At 55.9% G+C, this 18,273-nt stretch overlaps 1 protein-coding gene and 1 long non-coding RNA gene across 9 annotated transcripts in view; one reads left to right on the forward strand and one right to left on the reverse strand.

Annotated features, from left to right (window-relative positions):
- TEX264 (testis expressed 264, ER-phagy receptor) overlaps nucleotides 1-15,460 on the reverse strand; it is a 31,306-nt gene extending 15,846 nt beyond the window's left edge. Inside the window, exons 1-5 of one of the 8 annotated variants that reach the window (XM_069561099.1) lie at nucleotides 15,009-15,460; nucleotides 14,601-14,855; nucleotides 13,930-14,003; nucleotides 11,055-11,346; nucleotides 687-908 (exon numbers count right to left, since the gene is read on the reverse strand). In XM_069561099.1, the coding sequence (XP_069417200.1) occupies nucleotides 687-908; nucleotides 11,055-11,312 (480 nt within the window). In that variant the 5' untranslated portion in view covers nucleotides 11,313-11,346; nucleotides 13,930-14,003; nucleotides 14,601-14,855; nucleotides 15,009-15,460. Of the gene's footprint in view, nucleotides 1-686; nucleotides 909-11,054; nucleotides 11,347-13,929; nucleotides 14,004-14,120; nucleotides 14,856-15,008 lie in introns of those variants that run through there. The other 7 variants (XM_069561095.1, XM_069561093.1, XM_069561097.1 and 4 more) reach the window with 7 other exon arrangements.
- LOC138424348 (uncharacterized) lies at nucleotides 14,728-17,950 on the forward strand. Its single transcript, XR_011250761.1, has 2 exons — nucleotides 14,728-15,629; nucleotides 17,463-17,950. It is a non-coding gene; the product is annotated as an uncharacterized lncRNA (long non-coding RNA).
- Nucleotides 17,951-18,273: the final 323 nt, after the last annotated feature.

The raw sequence follows: 18,273 nt of genomic DNA on the forward strand, positions 1-18,273 counted from the left end.
CCTGAGACGTCACCTCCTCCGAGAGGCCATCCCTGACCACTCTGTTCACTTGGTTCCCTGCCTTTTCTCACCCTCTCCTTTCCTAGTACACATCCCATTTTTGTCTGACATTATCACCTATCTCCACCGCCTCACTGTAAACACCTATTTCACACACCAGGATCTCACACCATGTCCAGCATAACACCTGGCATAGACATTTGAAAAATACAAGGCAAACAGATGAATAAGCCATTGCTTCCAAGCCCAAGTCGGGGTCATCTCCCTAGCACCCAAGTTTCCAAATGTTTTAGAGGAGGAGGAGGAGGAATTTACAGAAGGGAAAGTCTGCCTCGGGGCCCTTGGTCTGCAAGCCTCCAACAGGATGGGGCACGGTGGGCCTGGAGTGGGAGCTGAACACTAAGGATGTCTCCGGTCCAAGTCAGAGCTTAAAGGACACGGCTGGACTTTTCAACAAATTCCCTGCGCTCCTGGGAGATGCTTGGGACCCACAAGGTCTTGGGTGTGTAGAAGAAATGTCAGTAGCCTCTGCCCATCTTCCTAGCTCCACAGGCACCTGCTCCATGAGGTGCCACCCTCCCCAGACCACCTTTCCCCCCAGGAGAGGCAGGCCTCCCAGTTCCCACTCAAAGGACTGGCTGTCCCTTCTCACACACACACACACACACACACGACTTGTGTCTCACCTTGATGTAGGCATCCAGGGCAGGATGGACCCGGCGGGGAACCAGCCAGATGGACAGGGGGGTGGTGTAGGGGAAGGTGGCCGTCACCACATGGCTGGGCGCCGGGAAGCAGAACACCTTGAAGCCAAATTTCTGATAGAGTCGGATGAGCTCAGGGGAGGGTGACTCCTCACCTTCACTCAGAATGCTGCCCACTGCACAGCGGCACTTTTCAGGGGGCACCTGGGGAGGCAGAGCAGGGGTGTCAGGGCTGGCGAAGGACAGAGGCCCACAAGCCTCTTGCTTCCTGGCTTCTGGGCCAGCTGGGGCCTGGGGGAACTACCAGCTCTAACAAGCCACACAGCCCAGACCCCACAATGGAGCTGACAGTTTTCCTGCCGAAACCCAGGCCTGCAGCATCCTGTCTCATGCATCCTCCACTGCCCAGGGCAGGCCCCTGCTGGCTGCAAAGAGGCCACAGGAGCACTGGTCAGGAAGCAGAGACCCTTGGCCCCAGGGTCTTGGGCAGGGCTGGCCCCCATCACCAGGGCCTCCATACCTCTGCTCCAACCCACGCCCTCTCCTAAACCCTGCCTGACTTCCAGAGCCCCTTTATTGGCTGAGAATGCTGGCTCCCTCCAAATCTCTCGGGGCCCCTAGTACCTACACCTCACTGTGCTCTGCTCCCCTCCATCCCCTGGCTCCCACAAACTGCAGGCAGATAAGGGCTCCCAGGCTCTGAGACTTCCTAGGGTTGACTCCAGGCATGCAAAGCCCAGTACTTACTTTTCCTCCTGGCATCAAGGGGCCCCGGTGTGTCTCACCTTCTGCCGCCTGAATCTGCACCAGCCCCCAGGAGTATCTGTTCCTAAACCCGAGAGACTTACCACAGACCTGGGGCTCTGTCCCAGGTTTCCCTCGATCAGAAGGCCCTCCCTGGGGCCCACTAACCCCTCCGTTTAAACTCCTTCTACCTACACGTTCCCTCTCCTCAGCCTGCCATCCCAGTACCGTGGAGTCATGTTTGCCTGTCTCTGCCCTTCCGTGGCCCTTTCCAGGCCTGGTCAACAGTCCCCTAAGGGACCCTCAGCCCTGCCCTGCCTTGCCTTTCTGTTCTGGCCAAGTCAGCCCTGACCCTGGAGTGTCACTTTGCCTGAAGTGGACACCGAATCCCACCTCTGCATAGTCCCTGGGGGGCACCCCAACTCTCTGCAGCTCGGTCCCCTTGAATCCTAGGTCGTTAGGCATAGCTCAGGGCTTTGGGGGCAGGCAATATGGGGCAGTGGTCAGGACCACAGCTTCTGGAGAGAGGGAGGCCTGTGTATGAATCTCGAGTCCCGTGTTCTGGATGAGTCCCTTGGTTTCCTGAAGCCCAGTGCCTAGATAACAACTTACAGAACAGTGTTAAATGAGACACTTCCCAGGAGGCTTTAGCATGGTCCGGCACTTGCCATGGTCCACATGACAAGCGCTCCATACGCGTCAGTTATAGTAGCTATGACATAGGCTAAACAAGAGGTAACCACTGGCCTAGAATGCCCATTTACCCAAACCTCCGAACATGTAGCTCCTCCCTGCGCATCCTTCAGGCCCAAACGCCCTCCGGATGGCCTTATCAGGGTGGCTAGACAGCAGCCCCGTGCTGTGATCTGCTGCCTCCATCAAGCCAACCTTGCATCACTTCTCTCAACCCGATGCTTCTCCCACCCTCCCCAGAGGAGCTGAGACTGCTGCAATACCACCTCTTGTCTCTAGATGGTGCAACTGCCCCACTCACACCCAAGACTTGAGGATGGACAGAATGCCAGGCGGCTCCAGAGGGCAGGTCTCAGGCTGACAGACCAAAGGACAGTGCCTGCGCCGAAGCCCATCTTCCTGTTCCTAACCTAGTGACCTATGCCATACAAAAGAAACACCTGCTGCTGCTGCTCCTAAGTCGCTTCAGTCGTGTGCTACTCTGTGCGACCCCAGAGACGGCAGCCCACCAGGCTCCCCCATCCCTGGGATTTTCCAGGCAAGAACACTGGAGTGGGTTGCCATTTCCTTCTCCAATGCATGAAAGTGAAAAGTGAAAGTGAAGTCGCTCAGTTGTGTCCGACTCTTAGCGACCCCATGGACTGCAGCCCACCAGGCTCCCCCATCCATGGGATTTTCCAGGCAAGAGTACCTGGAAACATCTACCACAGGCTAAACAGAGAAATGGATGGAAGGCCAACTGACAGTCCCCTCTCCAGCCCCTGGCCTACCTGGGTTTGGGCCCCACGGTCTTGATCACCTCAGTGGCTCCAGCTCCAATCCTCCTCAGCCCCCCAAAGGCACCAGGACACTGTGATCATCCTGCTTAGCACCTCTCAATGGATCCTCCCAATTCACCTCTATCTAAGATGAAACTCCTGAGGCTCACATGCGAGGCTGTCTCAGAGCGGTCCACACTCGGTGTGTTGTGTACACACTGCCCGGCTCTGTCCACACACTCACCGAGCACGCCTTCCCTGCATCCCTAGCCCTGAGTAGGGGCCGAAACCCAGGTGGGCAGGCGCCCACTAAGCATCTGAGTGGCAGAGGGAGAAACAAATCCAGGCTCTGGCCAGCCAGCCTTGCCAGCCTCCTCTCCCACCACACCCCCACACATGCCCACATGGAACTATTTGCAGCTCGCCAAACATGCCACATCCTCCCATGCTTCCTCCCTTTGCGTAGGCTACTTCCTCTGCCTGGAATGTCCTCCTAACCCTATTTCTGAGTCCCTTCTGCCTGGGAAACTCCCCCATCCTTCAAGATTCAGCTCAACCCTCCTCCGAAAGCTTCTGCTGCTCCTCGCTGGGCAGGCCCTCCTCTCTGATCCCCAAACGCTCACTGCAGGGAACAGGTCTTGGGCTGCCTGTAACTGGTGGCCTCTCCCTCTCCCCACCACTCCAGACCTCTAGGCAGAAGGGAAGTTCTTCAGCAACAGTACAGGTATGCCTACATGCACATACATGCACATATGGGCTCTGCATCATGAGCAAACCTCTGCTCCCTCCACTTTGATAGAGGAGAAACTCTTGTCATGGGGGAGGGAGGCAGCCAATAAGGAGACAGAGCTCCTGAAATCCTGGGCACAAGTGCTCCTTTCCTGCCTGGGCACCTTTTCAATTCTATGTGAGAACACTTCCTGCCCCTCCCCTGTCCGAGAGGCTAAGGGGCAGCCTAGGAGGTTACCCAGCACGCCCACCACCTGCTGAGCAGCCCCATAACGAGAAGAGTTGGGAGCCAGCTGAACCAGGTACCAGCAAGGAAGAGATGGGACAGGTCCTAAGACCAGCTGGGCAGTGGCAAGATTGGTCTCAGAGCAGGGGAAGGCTTTCCTGGGCTCCCAGGACAGCCCAGGCCTTCCCTCAGGGGAATGGCTCACTGAGGTTGTCAAGGGCCCAAAGAGGAGGAGTGTCCTGATGGCTGGAAATCCCACCCCCCGTGGTTCAGTGCAGTATCCTTATTGGGCCTGACCTTCGGAAGGCAGCCTGGGCCTTCCAGATCTAAAGGCCTTCTCCCTTTCCTCCCCATATCGATCATTTGGGTAGCTAAGCTCAGAACAAGAGCTGGTGCTCAGAACTAGCACCAGCAAGGAACCATACCAGGGAGACAGGGTGGTGGCCAGACCTACCACCAACTTGGGTAAGTGAGGGGCCCATCCAGAATCTGCCCTCAGAACACAAGTGCTAGGAAAGAGATCCCAGAGTACCTCCTTCAGGCTGTGAGGCCTCCTGAGCCCTAGCCCAGTGAGAAGAGGGCTTGGAGCCTACAACTTTCGAGTACAGTCTGACCCCACTGGCGCTTCTGGAAAGGCCTTGCAGTACCCTGCTGTATGACGTCAGTGAAGAGATGGTCCCTGCCTGGCCACAATCTCAATGAATCTGGAAACTGGACAAGATCAATAAATTTCAGGATCCAGGAAGGAAAAATGGTTTCAGCTAGCCCAGACCAAACCCAGCCCTCAGGATCAATAGGAATGGCCCGCCTCAGGTCTGTAGCCTGCATAAGCTGACGGGAAGCTGCCCTGTCCACCAGTCCAAGGCCCAGAAGGCTACTAGACTCCTTCCTGGCAGGCCCACCCAGCCCAGAGCTGCCAGGGAGTGGGAGCAGTGGGGCAAGGCCCTTCACTTGCACTGGTGTCCCCTGTAGAAGAGATCAGCCAACCCTGTCCATTACTACAGGGTGAATGGTGGGCTCATACCCTCTTGCACGTTGCAGGTCAACACAGCAAGCCCCCAGATCCAACCTCCCTGAGAAGCTCAGCCCCAAAGGCACGGTGGAACTGGCACTAGGCAGGAAATGGTGACACAGACAAGCGGGTCAGAGCACAGGACCCACACTTCAGGCTTGAGGGGAGGGAAGTCAGCAGGATGCCACCCTCCAGAGGGGGGACCAGGGGCTGCTGGGAGCTCCCATCTAGAAGTCTTTCAGGGCCTTTCTATTTTCACCCCCAAGCATAATCCTAAGGACATCAGCTGGCATCTGACATGGTGCTCACCACTGGCCTCAGTTGCTGCCTTCTAGGCATCAGCTCATTATATCCCTGAGACCCAGGGAGTAAAGCTGTTCAGCAAAGGGCATCCAGCAAGGCAATGTTGGCATCAGGGTTCAAAACCAGGCAGACTGACTCCAGAGCCACGCCACATACAATCCACAGCCACTGGGGAGCCCAGGAAATAGGCCTTGCCAAGGGATGGCCTGGGGCTTCCCAAGTGGCGGTAGGGGTAAAGAATCTGCCTGCCTCTGCAGGAGATGGAAGAGATGCGGGTTCAATCCCTGGGTCAGGAAGATACCCTGGAGTAGGAAATGGCTGCTGCTGCTGCTGCTAAGTCGCTTCAGTGGTGTCCGACTCTGTGCGACCCCACCAGGCTCTGCCGTCCCTGGGATTCTCCAGGCAAGAACACTGGAGTGGGGTGCCACGTCCTTCTCCAGTGCATGAAAGTGAAAAGTGAAAGTGAAGTTGCTCAGTCGTGTCCGACTCTCAGCGACCCCAAGGACTGCAGCCCACCAGGCTCCTCCATCCATGGGATTTTCCAGGCAAGAGTACTGGAGTGGGGTGCCATCGCCTTCTCCGAGGAAATGACACTCCATCATTCTTGCCAGGGAAATCCGATGGACAGAGGAGTCTGGTGGGCTACAGTCCACGGGGTCACAGAGGAGTCACAAAGAGACGACTCAGTGACTGGGCACAGGGCGGAGTGGCCCGCCCAAGGGCTTCTCCCCACACCGCACCTTCTCACACAGCCCAGGACAGCTGCAGAAGGCCAGGCCACAGGCAGGCAGAGTACCTACAAGCATCACGTCTCCATGGCATAAGGCCCTCGGAGGTGCAGATGTGGTGGGTGGGGGTGTATGCACACGTGCCAAGACGGCTGAGCACCTAACAGGAGCTGGGTATGTGGCCTTATCTAGTGCCCCCCAAAAACTAAAATTCTGAAGCAGAGATTCTCAGAAAGACCAAGGGACTTGCTCAGTCACATGCTGGTAAGCAACGGAGCCTTGGTTCCAACCCCGAAGGCTACGTCCAAAGCCCTTTCCTCCACTCCTCACCCTTCTCCTTCCCAAGGCCAGCTCTGTTGGGAGTGAGTCTCGCCCTTCTACAGCTGCCTGCAGTTAACCTGCTGTGAGGAAAGGCCTGGGCTGCATGTGGCAGGACAATCGCCATGGGACAGCTGGGTGATGATGGTCTGGGCCTTCAGGAAGCACCAGCTCAGTCCACATCCCCCTTGCCTGTCCTGAGGGTGCAACCCCTCACCCTGCCCTTCTCAGGCTCCACGTGGCCTCAGTGCCTTCAGGGGGAGCAGGGGACCCCATCCCCATACCCACCGAAGAGAAAACACGGCACAGGCCAATGTCAGGAAACTCTTACTCAGCCCCTGCAGATTTGGTGACCCCCAGGCCGACTCTCACAGGGACTAGGGGAAGAAAGAAACTTCAGTGTGGTCCAGCTTACTAAAGGGGCCTCCCCAGTGGCTTATCCATAACGAATCTGCCTGCCAACGCAAGAGATGCAGGTTCAATTCCTGCGTTGGGAAGATTCCCTGGAGAAGGAAATGGCAACCTGTTCCAGTATTCTTGCCTAGGAAATCCCATGGACAGAGGAGCCTAGTGGGATACAGTCCATGGCCTCACAGAGTCGGACACAACTGAGCACCTACACAACAAGCAGCTAACTAAAGGCAGAACCCAAGCGCCACCAGTCCCCTCCCCCACCCCCTCCATGCCTAGAGCAAGCACTCCCTCCTAGGCCTTGATCAGGTAAGCTGAACAGGCTGCCACGCCCCACTTGCCTCAGCCAAGCTCCCCACAAAGGGCGGGCAAGCAGGTTACTTAAGCCCCAAATAGCAGCAGACATGGCAGCAGCAGAGGGTGGGGCAGGAGGAGGGCCAGGCTGTCAGACGGGACAGGCCCATAGGCACGGTGACAGCAGCCCGACCACTAGCGCCTGGTCACAGGTCAGAACTGGTCAGGATCAAATGAGGTGTGCAGGGTCCTCTCCAGCGCTTTGCCAACAACCAAGGCTCCCAGAGGGACCAGGCCTAGGAGGGGAGGCTAAAGTCACTGTCCAAGTAGGAGAGAGAGAGCACGACAGAACCATGTGTATGTGTGTGCGCGCCACCAAGGCCCTCAGGGATGGAAAACAGAATGATTCCTCTGGCACAAGAATCACTAGCCCAGATTTATAGGCTCCTCCCATATAGAACTCCAAGATATAGGGCTCGCCAGCTAACTGGCATCCACACATAGACATGTCTCTCCAGGATATACACGTTCAAGCAGCATCTCACGTGAAAGGGTCCATCCACAGCAATGCCAAAATCTTGCCTTGTTGGTGCCCTTTCCTGGGTTACTTCCTGGGCCCTGGGCCAGACCAGGGGAGCCTTGCCAGGCCTTTCTAAGGAACCAACCTCCCTCTGTCCAGCTGAGACCTGGAAGGGGCGTGGCTGGGAGCTGTCAGTCCACACCTCACCGGGGTGGCCACCCCTCACCTGGTCACTCACTGCCCCACTCACAGAGCCTGAAATAGCCTCACTCCCTCCCACACTCAGAGATGCCAGGTTCTGGCTCCTGTTGTGTTGTGCTGGGCTGTGCTGGGGAGGGCGGAGTGGGGATGGGACACTCCACAGCTCAGCCACATCCTGTCCCTTCCTCCTTTGAATCACAGCACACAGGGCCCCATGCTGGACACTGCTGTGCTGGGGGAGGCAGCCAGGGAGCAAAAAGCTTCGCTTCTCAGCCTTCCCCAGGACCGGAAGAGGCCTGTCCTTCAGGCTTCCCTGACACCTCTAATACCCATGGAGAGGGCCTGAAGGCTGCATCCCTTGGTCCCCACTGTGTACCAGTGCCCAAGACAGAGTGGCACAGACCAGATGCTCAAATATTTGTTAGATGCAAATAAGAAAGCATAAGTAAACCTGGTGAGATAGTACTGTGCCATTTGCTAATGACTGTCAGTCTCCTCCCCATGGTATCAGCACTATGGACCCAGAGGCCCCAGTTCTCATGGACCCATCAATCTGTGGTAGCCATGAGAACATGAATCCTGGGGGTCCAGGGTCCCCTGAACCTTCTAGGGTCTCTGCCCGGGAGGTGAGCCATCCCAGGTGTTAGGGTGTGACTCAGCTCTGAATGGGGACACAGGTTACTTCCCGAGTGACCCAGGACTGGGATAGATAGGATCAGAGGGGCCGCTCTGACTATGTGTTCATTCTCTGTGCCAACCCGATGGTCACAGCCAGGGCTAGGGCCTAGGCCTGGGTTATGAGTACCCAGCCTAACAATTCTCATCACACCTAATTAGCATGAGTGTTTTTTCCACCCATTTTTTGTTGTTACAATTTCTAATCCTCAACCACAGCACCTCAAGGCGCTGTGCTGTGCTGTGCTTGGTCAACCCAGTTGTGTCTGACCCTGCAATCCCAGGGACTATAGCCAGCCAGGCTCCTCTGTCCATGGAATTCTCCAGGCAAGAATACTGGAGTGGGTTGCCATGCCCTCCCCCAGGGGATCTTCCTAAACTAGTCATCGAACCCAGGTCTCCTACATTGCAGGCAGATTCTTTACCAGCTGAGCTACTAGGGAATGCCTCACCTGTCACTTGATTTAACCCTTGCCAGCCAACCTAAAAACAGGTGTTTTTAACATTACTCTTCAGATGAGGAAATGCAGGTTCAGACAGGTTATGTGCTATGCCCCAAATCACCCAACAGGACAGTGGTGAGACAGAATCAGAACCCAGGACTGCTAACCTCAAGGCTGTGCTCTCAGGCCATGGGCCCTCAGACTGGTACCCAAGTCAGGATGTGCCTAGCCAAGCCTGGAAATCAAGACCCAGCTCAGAGAGTCTATCACATCCCCAGGAGAGCTATGGGGTTGACTTCCGGGAGGTGGCTGGGTTAGGAGGCCACGGGGAGGGTGCCCCATGCCAGGATTCTTCTACCTCACTCTTCCCTGAGCCAGCCTTTGGCAATGACCCAAAGGTACCACAGCCCTCTCCCATTCTGGAATTAACACCTCCAATACAAGAGGTAACATACGGCTTCTGGAACAGGACATGCTGATGAGGAAAGACAAGGACCCTTGTCCCTCCTACTGAGCTCCTGCAGAGGGTTCCAACTGGGTCAGATGTGGGAGGAGAGGCAGGGACCAGGGGAAGGTAGCAGACAGACTTACACAGCAGAACCCGGCCAGGGTGGAGGTCCGGCATCTGGTCTAGGAGCTTCCCACAGCCCAGAGCTGCCCCATCCCACTCGGGTCTCAGTGCCATCTCCCGGTCACATGACCTCGAAACTTCCATGTCTGCTCATCCCTCAACCAGGCCACGCCGCCTCTCACCTGGACTCAGCCCAGTCTCAACGGCTCCCTGCCACTCTCCTCCCCTCGCCATGTATTTAGCTTCCTAAATCAAAGGTGGCAAACTGTGCCTTACCTGTCCTCCCAACCCGCTGTTCCTCCCACTGCCTGGCCCAGCCAAGCCTTCTACATCACTCTCCACCCACGTGTTCACTTGCCACACTTCCTGTCAAGTGCTCTGCAGTTCCCTTCGCCAGAAGGCCCTTCCCAGGAAAGTAAAATTATACTCATGGCAGACCTCCTCTCTGAGCCTCCATGGGAGACTTGAGGCAAACCCAAGCTCAAAGTTCCATGAATATTGAACACAGTACAGTGTCTTGGTGGACATTCATTTTTATGGGCTGACTTGCCAACCCCACAGTTTCCTGAGGGTAGGGCCAGGTGTGTTCATCTCCAGAGTGCAGGTGTCAAGCAGAACCTGGCAGAGAGACGGAGTCAGCATATCCTTGTTTCGACTGAGCACCCCAGTGAGGCCCGCTCAGCACGCAGTGTGGAGGCTATAGGCCTTGCCCACTTGAGCTCTCCAGGCAAAGAAACCAGAGCTGGGGATTCCCAACACCTGGTTTGCCAAGACTCAGAGCTGCCAGCCCATGCAGCAGTGGGCAGCACCACCCCCACAGCATGGCAGGAAGCCACATTGGTGAGCCCTGACTCACCACAGGCTGTAAGTACAGCCAGACACCCACAGGGTGCCTGTGATGCCAGGTTAGTCCTGACCCCAGCATCCCAGACAGCTCACCAGGCTCCAGTTGCCCCCAAGGCCCTCTCTGAACTAGGCGGCTTGACATCCAAAGAAATACCTTGTCCCTGGGTAAGGGACCATCATAATGACCGTTAAGATTTTATTTCCTTTCAGCAGAAGAGCTGAAAGAGGGAAGGCAAAGAAACAAGTGTGTGTGTGTGTGTGTGTGTCTGTGTGTGTGTGTGTTGCTCACTGTGTCCAACTCTTTGCTATCCCATGGCCTGTAATCCACCAGGCTCTTCTATCCATGGACTTCTCCAGGCAAGAATACTGGAGTGAGTAGCCATTCCCTTCTCCAGGGGATTTTCCCAACCCAGGGATTGAACCCGGCTCTCCTGCATTGCAGGCAGATTCTTTACCTTCTGAGCCACCAGGGGAGCCCCCGATGAAACAAGATACAACCCCAAAGAGAGGGCAGCATCTGAATGGCCTGGCTTTAGAATGCTGGCTTCAAATGGGAATGAAAGAAGGCCAGAAGAGGAAGCAACAGGGCAAAGCCCCGGCAGAGCCTAGGGACTCACAGTGGCACTCAGGAGTTCATGGGAGCCGCAAGGCAGGGACACGAGACTGGGACAAGTAGAAAGCCAGCACATGGATGCAGGCAGCAAAGTCCAGAATAGATCTGGAAGGAGCTTCAAGGTCAGAGAGGAGGTGGTCTGCACGGCCAGCTCAATGATTTCCCCACCCATTCCTCAGAAACCAAAACACCCCTAGCCCAACAAGCCCTGCCCCACATCTGTCCAGGGGGAAGAACCCCAGCCAGGGCACAGGAGGCTCCTTACCATGTGGGGGTTGTCATAGTAGACAGCAATGGAGCGGAGCTTGGGGGAGATACTGCAGCTCTCCGTGAAAAGCGGCCCAGTCTCACCGTAGGGCCCCACGTGGAACTTGTAGGCCACGGTGACGTTGCGGATGGGGGGTGAGCCAGCACTCACTGTCACCCCAGCCAGCAGCCCTGAGTACCCGGCAAAGGCCAGCAGCGTCAGCAGCAGCAGCAGAGTCAGGCCCCCAATCAGGCCCAGGAGGAGCAGGTCCGACATGGCTCTGTGCCCCCCACGCCACACCCCAAGGCAGCTGCAAAGGAGACAGAAGGGAGAGGAGGCTGGTAGCCTGCTCTGACCAATGTGCCTGCCTGCCCGCCAGCCAGCCAGCTGTGGCCCAACCTCAGCCCTGCCTTGGGTGCTCTGACCCGGGAGGGGGAGGAGCCGGAGGTGTTTACACACACAGTGACCTAGAAGGGAGCTACAAAGGATGACTGAAGCCACAAGCCTCTTTATTTCTTAATCACAACTATGGAGACTCTCCGAGCAACTCTGTCAGCTGGCAGTCGTGGTCACACCTGGGGAAGCTGAGTCACGGAGAGGCGCAGGAGTGAGTCAGCGGAGGACATATGTCTGGCCCATCAGGGGCGGCTGATTGTACTTCGGTCCTGATCAGCTGCCCCTGATGGGCAGATGCCAGCCTGCCCGCCAGCCTTTTCCCCACACTGCCTCTTCCTTACAACTGAGACACACTGCCTGCCCAGCCTCCCCAAACCTTGTGAGCCACTGCCAGAGGGAGGAGGGGCAAGCACAGGGCCCTCTTATTAAAAGTAGGGAAACCATGAGGAATGAAACCTCAGGGGGAAAAAATGTGCCACAGGAAGGGGCTCGCATAGCAAAGTCTCTTTGACTAAACACATCTGTTCCAACAAATACTGCTATCCAACAAGCTCATCCATCCAGAACCAAAGGAGAGGCCAGGTTAAAGGGGGCCTGAGCAGCCAGAGCAAAGTCCAGCACTATGCTTCCTGGACTTGCTGAGCTCCCCAGGCTAAGAGGCTTCATCCCACTTCTCCAGTCCACAGAGCAGAGGAAGAGGCAGAGGGAAACAGCCTAGAAGTGGACACACAACAGGGAGGGTGCATCCCATGGGGGAGGGGTGCTGGCCAGGCAGGAAGTCAGACGTGGGGTCCAATGGCTGCTCCGCCCCGCCCCCTTCCTTCCCTTCTCCCCAACAGCTCTGGATGTTTGGAATTTCGTGGTGGGGGTTCAGCTCTCCCCCACTGACCTCCTGTACTAGGTAGTTCACAGAGAGGCATCATGTAGGTTTGCTAGGGGGTGTCTTTTCCTTTCCGGGTATGTCATTTATCTGATGAGTCTCCCTCTTCCTCACTGGACTTTCCCTGCTTCACCTATTTGCTATCTGCATGGTGTAAGCAACAAAGATACTCGTTTTAGGGGAGGGAAAAAAAAAATGCAGAGAAGATATCCAAGAGCAGGCTGAGGGACACAACCCATAGGCTGGTGTATGAGCCATTCCAGACAGACTGCCCAGACCTCCATGCAACTTGGGGCCAGAAGACTAACGCTCTTAGAGGGTTTGACCTCCATCACCCAGGGTGGGGGCGGTGGGGGAGGAACACACCACAGGGAAGACTATAGGGTTCAGGAACAGAAAATCAACCCTGCAGCTCTATGGAAAACTTAGGTGTATGGAATAATTTATTCCCTGTGGCTTCTGGGTCTCAAAACTTCTTTCAGAAGAACTGTCTTTGCAGTCAATGTGCACAGAGCGTTTGTCTCACAGAAACGGACAGTAAACTTCTAGACCGTTGGCATCATGACCTTGCGTTGTATCGCAACGGTCTTTTCACCCACCCTTCCTCCTACCCTACAGTTGCACTTTCGGATGCATTCTTTGTCTTCCTCAACTCGCCTTCAGTTAGTTTCACACCTGATTTCTTTGATGATGATAAGAAAGTGAAAGAAAGAAAGTGGTCTCTCAGTCTTGTCTAACTCTTTGCAACCTCATAGACTGTAGCCTACTAGGCTCCTCTGTCCATGGGATTTTCCAGGCAAGAGTACTGGAGTGGGTTGCTGTTTCCTTCTCCGGGGGATCTTCCCAACCCAGGGATCAAACCTGGGTCTCTCACATTGCAGGCAGACGCTTTACTGTCTGAGCCACCAGGGAAGTGGCACTGTCTAAATATTAAAACACAGCTACTTCATTAATCCTCAAAACCAGATGGGTATGGATCAGAAAACAAGTGGTTAGAGATTAAGAGACTTGCCCAAGGTCACAAAGGTACTAAACAGAACTGCCTGGACAAAATGCAGGCAATGAGAATCCAGGTAGTCTGATTCCCCCATTTCCACTTCTCTCCTCCCTGGGAACAGGACTTCCAGAAAAGCTCAAAAATTTAATCTATGTTGGACATCTCTGAATGTCCTGAATTGGACATCTCTGAATTGGAGAAGAAAATGGCAACCCACTCCAGTGTTCTTGCCTGGAGAATCCCAGGGACAGGGGAGCCTGGTGGGCTGCCATCTATGGGGTCGCACAGAGTCGGACAGGACTAAAGCGACTTAGCAGCAGCAGCAGGACATCTCTGAACCCAAGGCTCTTAGCTGGAAGCTCTCAGCATCTTAGTCTCCCACTTGTCTTGGGAGTGATCAGCCCTCTGGCCCTTGCTCTCTCCGCTGCACACTTCCTGTCTCTTCAAAGGAGCTTAGTTCCTGGAACCCTTCTCTTCCTCTCACTTCCTAAACTTCCTAGACACTTCCTAAACTGGTCAAAAGAGGCGGGGAATATACCTGGGGTCCCCGCTGAGCTCTGGGCAGCTCGGGAAGGAGGTGGGGCAAGGGAAAGGGAAGAAGAAGGGCTGGAGAAGCTCACCTCTAAAGCCAGGCTCACTTTAGCAACTCATGGCATCCAGCGCGGCAGGGGCCAAAGCTCCAAGTGCTCCAGGGCTGAGGGCAGAAAGAAAATAACCTCTAAGCCGGGCGCCCTGCCCTGACTGATCTCTTATCAGGGAACGCCCACAGGGGCCTCGACAAGAACTCTCCCCTCCACAAGATGTGGTGTACCTCCACCACGCCCTCAGACCCCTTAGGGAAATCAGAAGCCAGATTCCGCCTGAAAAATGTCAGCTCTTCACTAGACTTCTGGGCATAAACCTCTGTACTTGGAGCGTCCTCTTCCTGGAGGGGTCCAGCCACCGCGCCTGGCCCTAAGCCAACCCCTGCCGCTGACCCTGGGCAGGCTGTGACCCCTCTCGGTTTCTCCTCGGGTCAGAGAGGCCGGAGCAGACAACCTGGGAGGGCCGCCCCGCGCTGGCTTCCTGAAGCAGCTCACGTGCGCCGCGGCAGCTGGCCCGCCCTTAAAGGGCCAGCCACAGGCAAAACTTTTAGCGCCGAAGATTTGAGAATCAGAGGGGCCTGCGAGGGGGAGGAGAGGCTGCCTCCACTCTGCAATCACGGCGTCCAGCCCCTGCTCACCCTCGCCTCGCCTCGCCTATGTAACCAGCCCTTTCCTTTTCAGCCACGACCTCTAGGGGTCCCACGCACCTCTGCAACTTACAAGGAAGTTGAAGTTAAAGTTTGCAGCCACCGCTGTGTGGCGCGGCCTCAGGAGACGGGGGCGGAGTTTACGTGCGGTTCTGGTCCAGTTGTCGGACCCCGCCGCCCACCCCCACCCCTTCGCCCGCCCCGGAGTCCCTAGTCTCCGGTTGTGCCGTGCACCGGTGGCCGAGGCAGAGGGTGGCCCGAGATGGTAGAGTGGTCCAAGGTCGCGTTCGGGCCCTTGGATGAAGCCGGGACGAGCTGTGGGCGTGATGAGATGCAAAAAGCGGTTGGGCCGGGGTCACGGTGGGGACGCGGGTGGCCCTGAGGTCGCGCCCAGGCGCACGGAGGTTCCAAGCCTCTGGCGCGTGTAGAGCCACCCCGGCGAGGACACCTCCCAGACCTGGCCCTCACCTCAGCGGCCACCAGCCGCCGACGCCAATCCGCGCACGCGGCTTGGTCTCGGAGCCTGCGCGCGCCCGCCGCGCACGCTCGCTCCGCCCCCTCTCGCGGCGGACGTGGCCGTGGCCGTGGGCGCGTGCGCGCGGGGCGCAAGGGCGGGGCCTGCCCCGCCCCGTGTCCATGGCAACAGACGTATGCCTGTCCTGCAGAGCGGTCAGGGGCCAGTGCCACCCTGTACTTTCCTGCCTCCCACAAGCTACTGGGCTGCAGGTCGACGGTGACTTAGAAACAATCTTTTAACTTCTGGACTGTTGAGAGTGCCACGACAGGAGGGGGGAGTAGAGAGGCAGTCTGGGGTCCCAAACGGCTGCACCGGAGGGGATCCTTTGCAGAGGTTGGGAAGTGCAGAACAGCAGTACACCTCTGGCCTTTGTTTCACCCTAGGTACTGTCACTTTGTCTCACTGAGGGCTTCCCGACAGACCTGGGAACCACTTGCTCCCATTTTACAGCTGAAGCTCACAGAGGAAGCGGGATCCCATCTCGGACAGCGCAGACAGCAGCTACCTCCAAGACTCGGCGTCTACCTCTCCCCTCTTCTGCCCCCCTTCCCCCCGCCAAACGGAGCACAGAGGTGATCATTCTTCCATCCAACATTTATTGGGCATCGCTTCCTGCTAGTACAGTTCTAGGGGCTGCAGATACTAAATGAACAAAATCAAAGCCCTGACCTCCTGAAGCTCACTGGGGTGGGGGGGGGGGACACTCCACCTTCCAGGTTCCTCCTTCAGTACCCTAGAGGTGGATGGGGGAGGCCCGTCTGCCCTTTTAAGTTACGTACTCTACACACACACACACACACACACACAGTGTGCGTGCTCAATCGTGTCCTACTCTTTGCGACCCCATTGCACTGTAGCCCGCCAAGCTCCTTCCTCTCCATGGAATCTTCCTGGCAAGAATACTGGAGCGGGTGGCCATTTCCTAATCTAGGGGATTTTTCCCCATTCAGGGATTGAACTCGTATCTCCTGCATTGGCAGGCGGATTCTTTACCACTGCACCAAACCCCAAGTCAACTGTAAGCTCCTTGAGGACACGTTCAATCTTCAGCTAGTGTTTTTGCTGCTAAGTCACTTCAGTCGTGTCCGACTCTGTGTGACCCCATAGACAGCAGCACACCAGGCTCCGCCGTCCCTGGGATTCTCCAGGCAAGAACACTGGAGTGGGTTGCCATTTCCTTCTCCAGTGCATGAAAGTGAAAAGTGAAAGTGAAGTCGCTCAGTCGTGTCCAACCCTCAGAGACCCCATGGACTGCAGCCTTCCAGGCTCCTCCGCCCATGGGATATTCCAGGCAAGAGTACTGGATTGGAGTGGAACTACAAAAACAACAAAGCATTCTTCCAGGGCCCCCAACATAAAACCTCACCCTCCTGAGAGGCCCAGTCCTGCAGTGGAGGGGATGGGGCAGGGGACAATTCTGCTCATAAGCTTGTCTACATGACAGGCCGGATCAAGAGCTACTTAGGTGCTCCTCACACAGAGGACTGGTTTGGGAAGTGAATCATTTTTGGGGGGGATCCCACTATACTAGCAAAGGGTAGACCGAGCATATGGAGGCACTTGTAGCTGGTTTCTTTTCCTTCTACTTCACACTGTTCTGTCCACAGGAAGGGAAGACTGAACCTCATCTACAGGGCTCTGGGCCAACCAGAATGGGTAGCTGACTTCTCAGAGGCACTCAGGGCTGGGCTGGCAGGATTGTGGCAGCTGTGTTCTACTGGTGGATATTAGGCAGATGATCAAACCCTCTGGGTGCCCCCAGGCAAATGGATATGAAGGCATTTCCTGTGCGACCAGGAAGGGCTGGCTACTGCCTCAGACAGACAGCCTCTCTCTGCATGGTCAGTTCTGCTTCTCAGAAGCTGATGAACTTCTCCCAGGAAACCGTTGTCTGGAGAGACCCTTTCATCTTGTCCTCTCTGTTCACTTCCTTGAGCGTGGTAGGGGAACTCCAGAGCCCCACGTCAGAGTTCAGGATGTGTCTTAGGAGCCTCAGCACCTCTGCGGTGAAAGCAGAGTTGGCCTGTGACTGGGGCTGCAGGCTACCAGGCTTCACTGCAGGCCACTCTCAGCAAAGCCAGCTCTGCCCTTGGTAGGGTTCCTGCAAGGCCTCTCCTAGCCACCAGGGGACAGCAGTCCAGGCACTCTCCACTACCCCTAGTAGCATGTCTGAGCAGAGCTAATCGCCTAGCCTCTGGGATCATCTCCCTCCCCCATGCTCCAGTCTGTCCTGTCTCCCAACAGCCTGTATTCTTTCATGAGCCCAGATTTGGCCTTGGTCTCCTCCTTCCTTCCCTGTCCAAACAATTCCCACAGAAGCTCTTTAACCTTCCTGTAGTAAATTCCAGACAGTTTCCCCAAACAGGAAACAAAGCGTAGACAACCTCCTCCTCCTCCCTCTTCAGGTTGGTTCTCTCTGAAGCGGTGATGAGATCCTCCAATTCAGATGACAAATGGAGAATGCACATGCAATGTAAGATGCTCTGCAAGCCCTGCCGCCAGCCATCTCCCACCCTCTGAAGGCCAACCCCTGGCCACTCACAGCCTAGTTAGGGCTACCTGTGCAGGACTCGCCATGACTGAGGGACCAGCCAGCCTCAAGCCACCTGGAGTCAGCTTTGCTATTTCCTCTAGAGCTAGGAAATGCAGTTTTCTTCAGGTGAGTCAAGGCAGAAAGTCTAGTGAACACCACAGCATAAAAAGAGCCTGCCAGCCAACTGTCTTCTGTTCCCACCCCCAGAGGTGCCATCTCAGCATCCACACTGCTCTAAGTTGTATCACCCAGCCACAGAGCTGTTCAGACAATTCCTTGATTAAACAACACTGCCTTCTTCAGTTTACATTTTATTTTACAAAAAGAGAAATAAAGAAAACTGATAGGCAGTTATACTGACTTACAATTGTTCTGTTTGCTTTTTTAAAAAAGTGACATGAAACACAAGTAAAAATAAATACGTCATAGAAACAGCCAGTTGCCCAGTCTCTAGGGCAGGAGCACCTGCCCTGCTGAGAGAGGAGGGAAGCCCGTGATCACACCAGCAGCTGGAGCACTCAGCTACAGGTGCTCCTCAAAGCCAGGCGCAGGTCCCAGGCCTCAGGGGGCGTCCTGAGGAAAGAAGACGGAAAACCAAAGCCAGGTGCCAGGTCCCTGGGGCCACCTCATCTCCCCCTGACTCCCCCTGGCAGCAGTGTGGCCTTAGTGGTTATCCATTGCAA

This window comes from Ovis canadensis, chromosome 19, assembly GCF_042477335.2.
Source record: "Ovis canadensis isolate MfBH-ARS-UI-01 breed Bighorn chromosome 19, ARS-UI_OviCan_v2, whole genome shotgun sequence".
In the NCBI taxonomy this organism is placed as follows: Eukaryota; Metazoa; Chordata; class Mammalia; order Artiodactyla; family Bovidae; genus Ovis; species Ovis canadensis.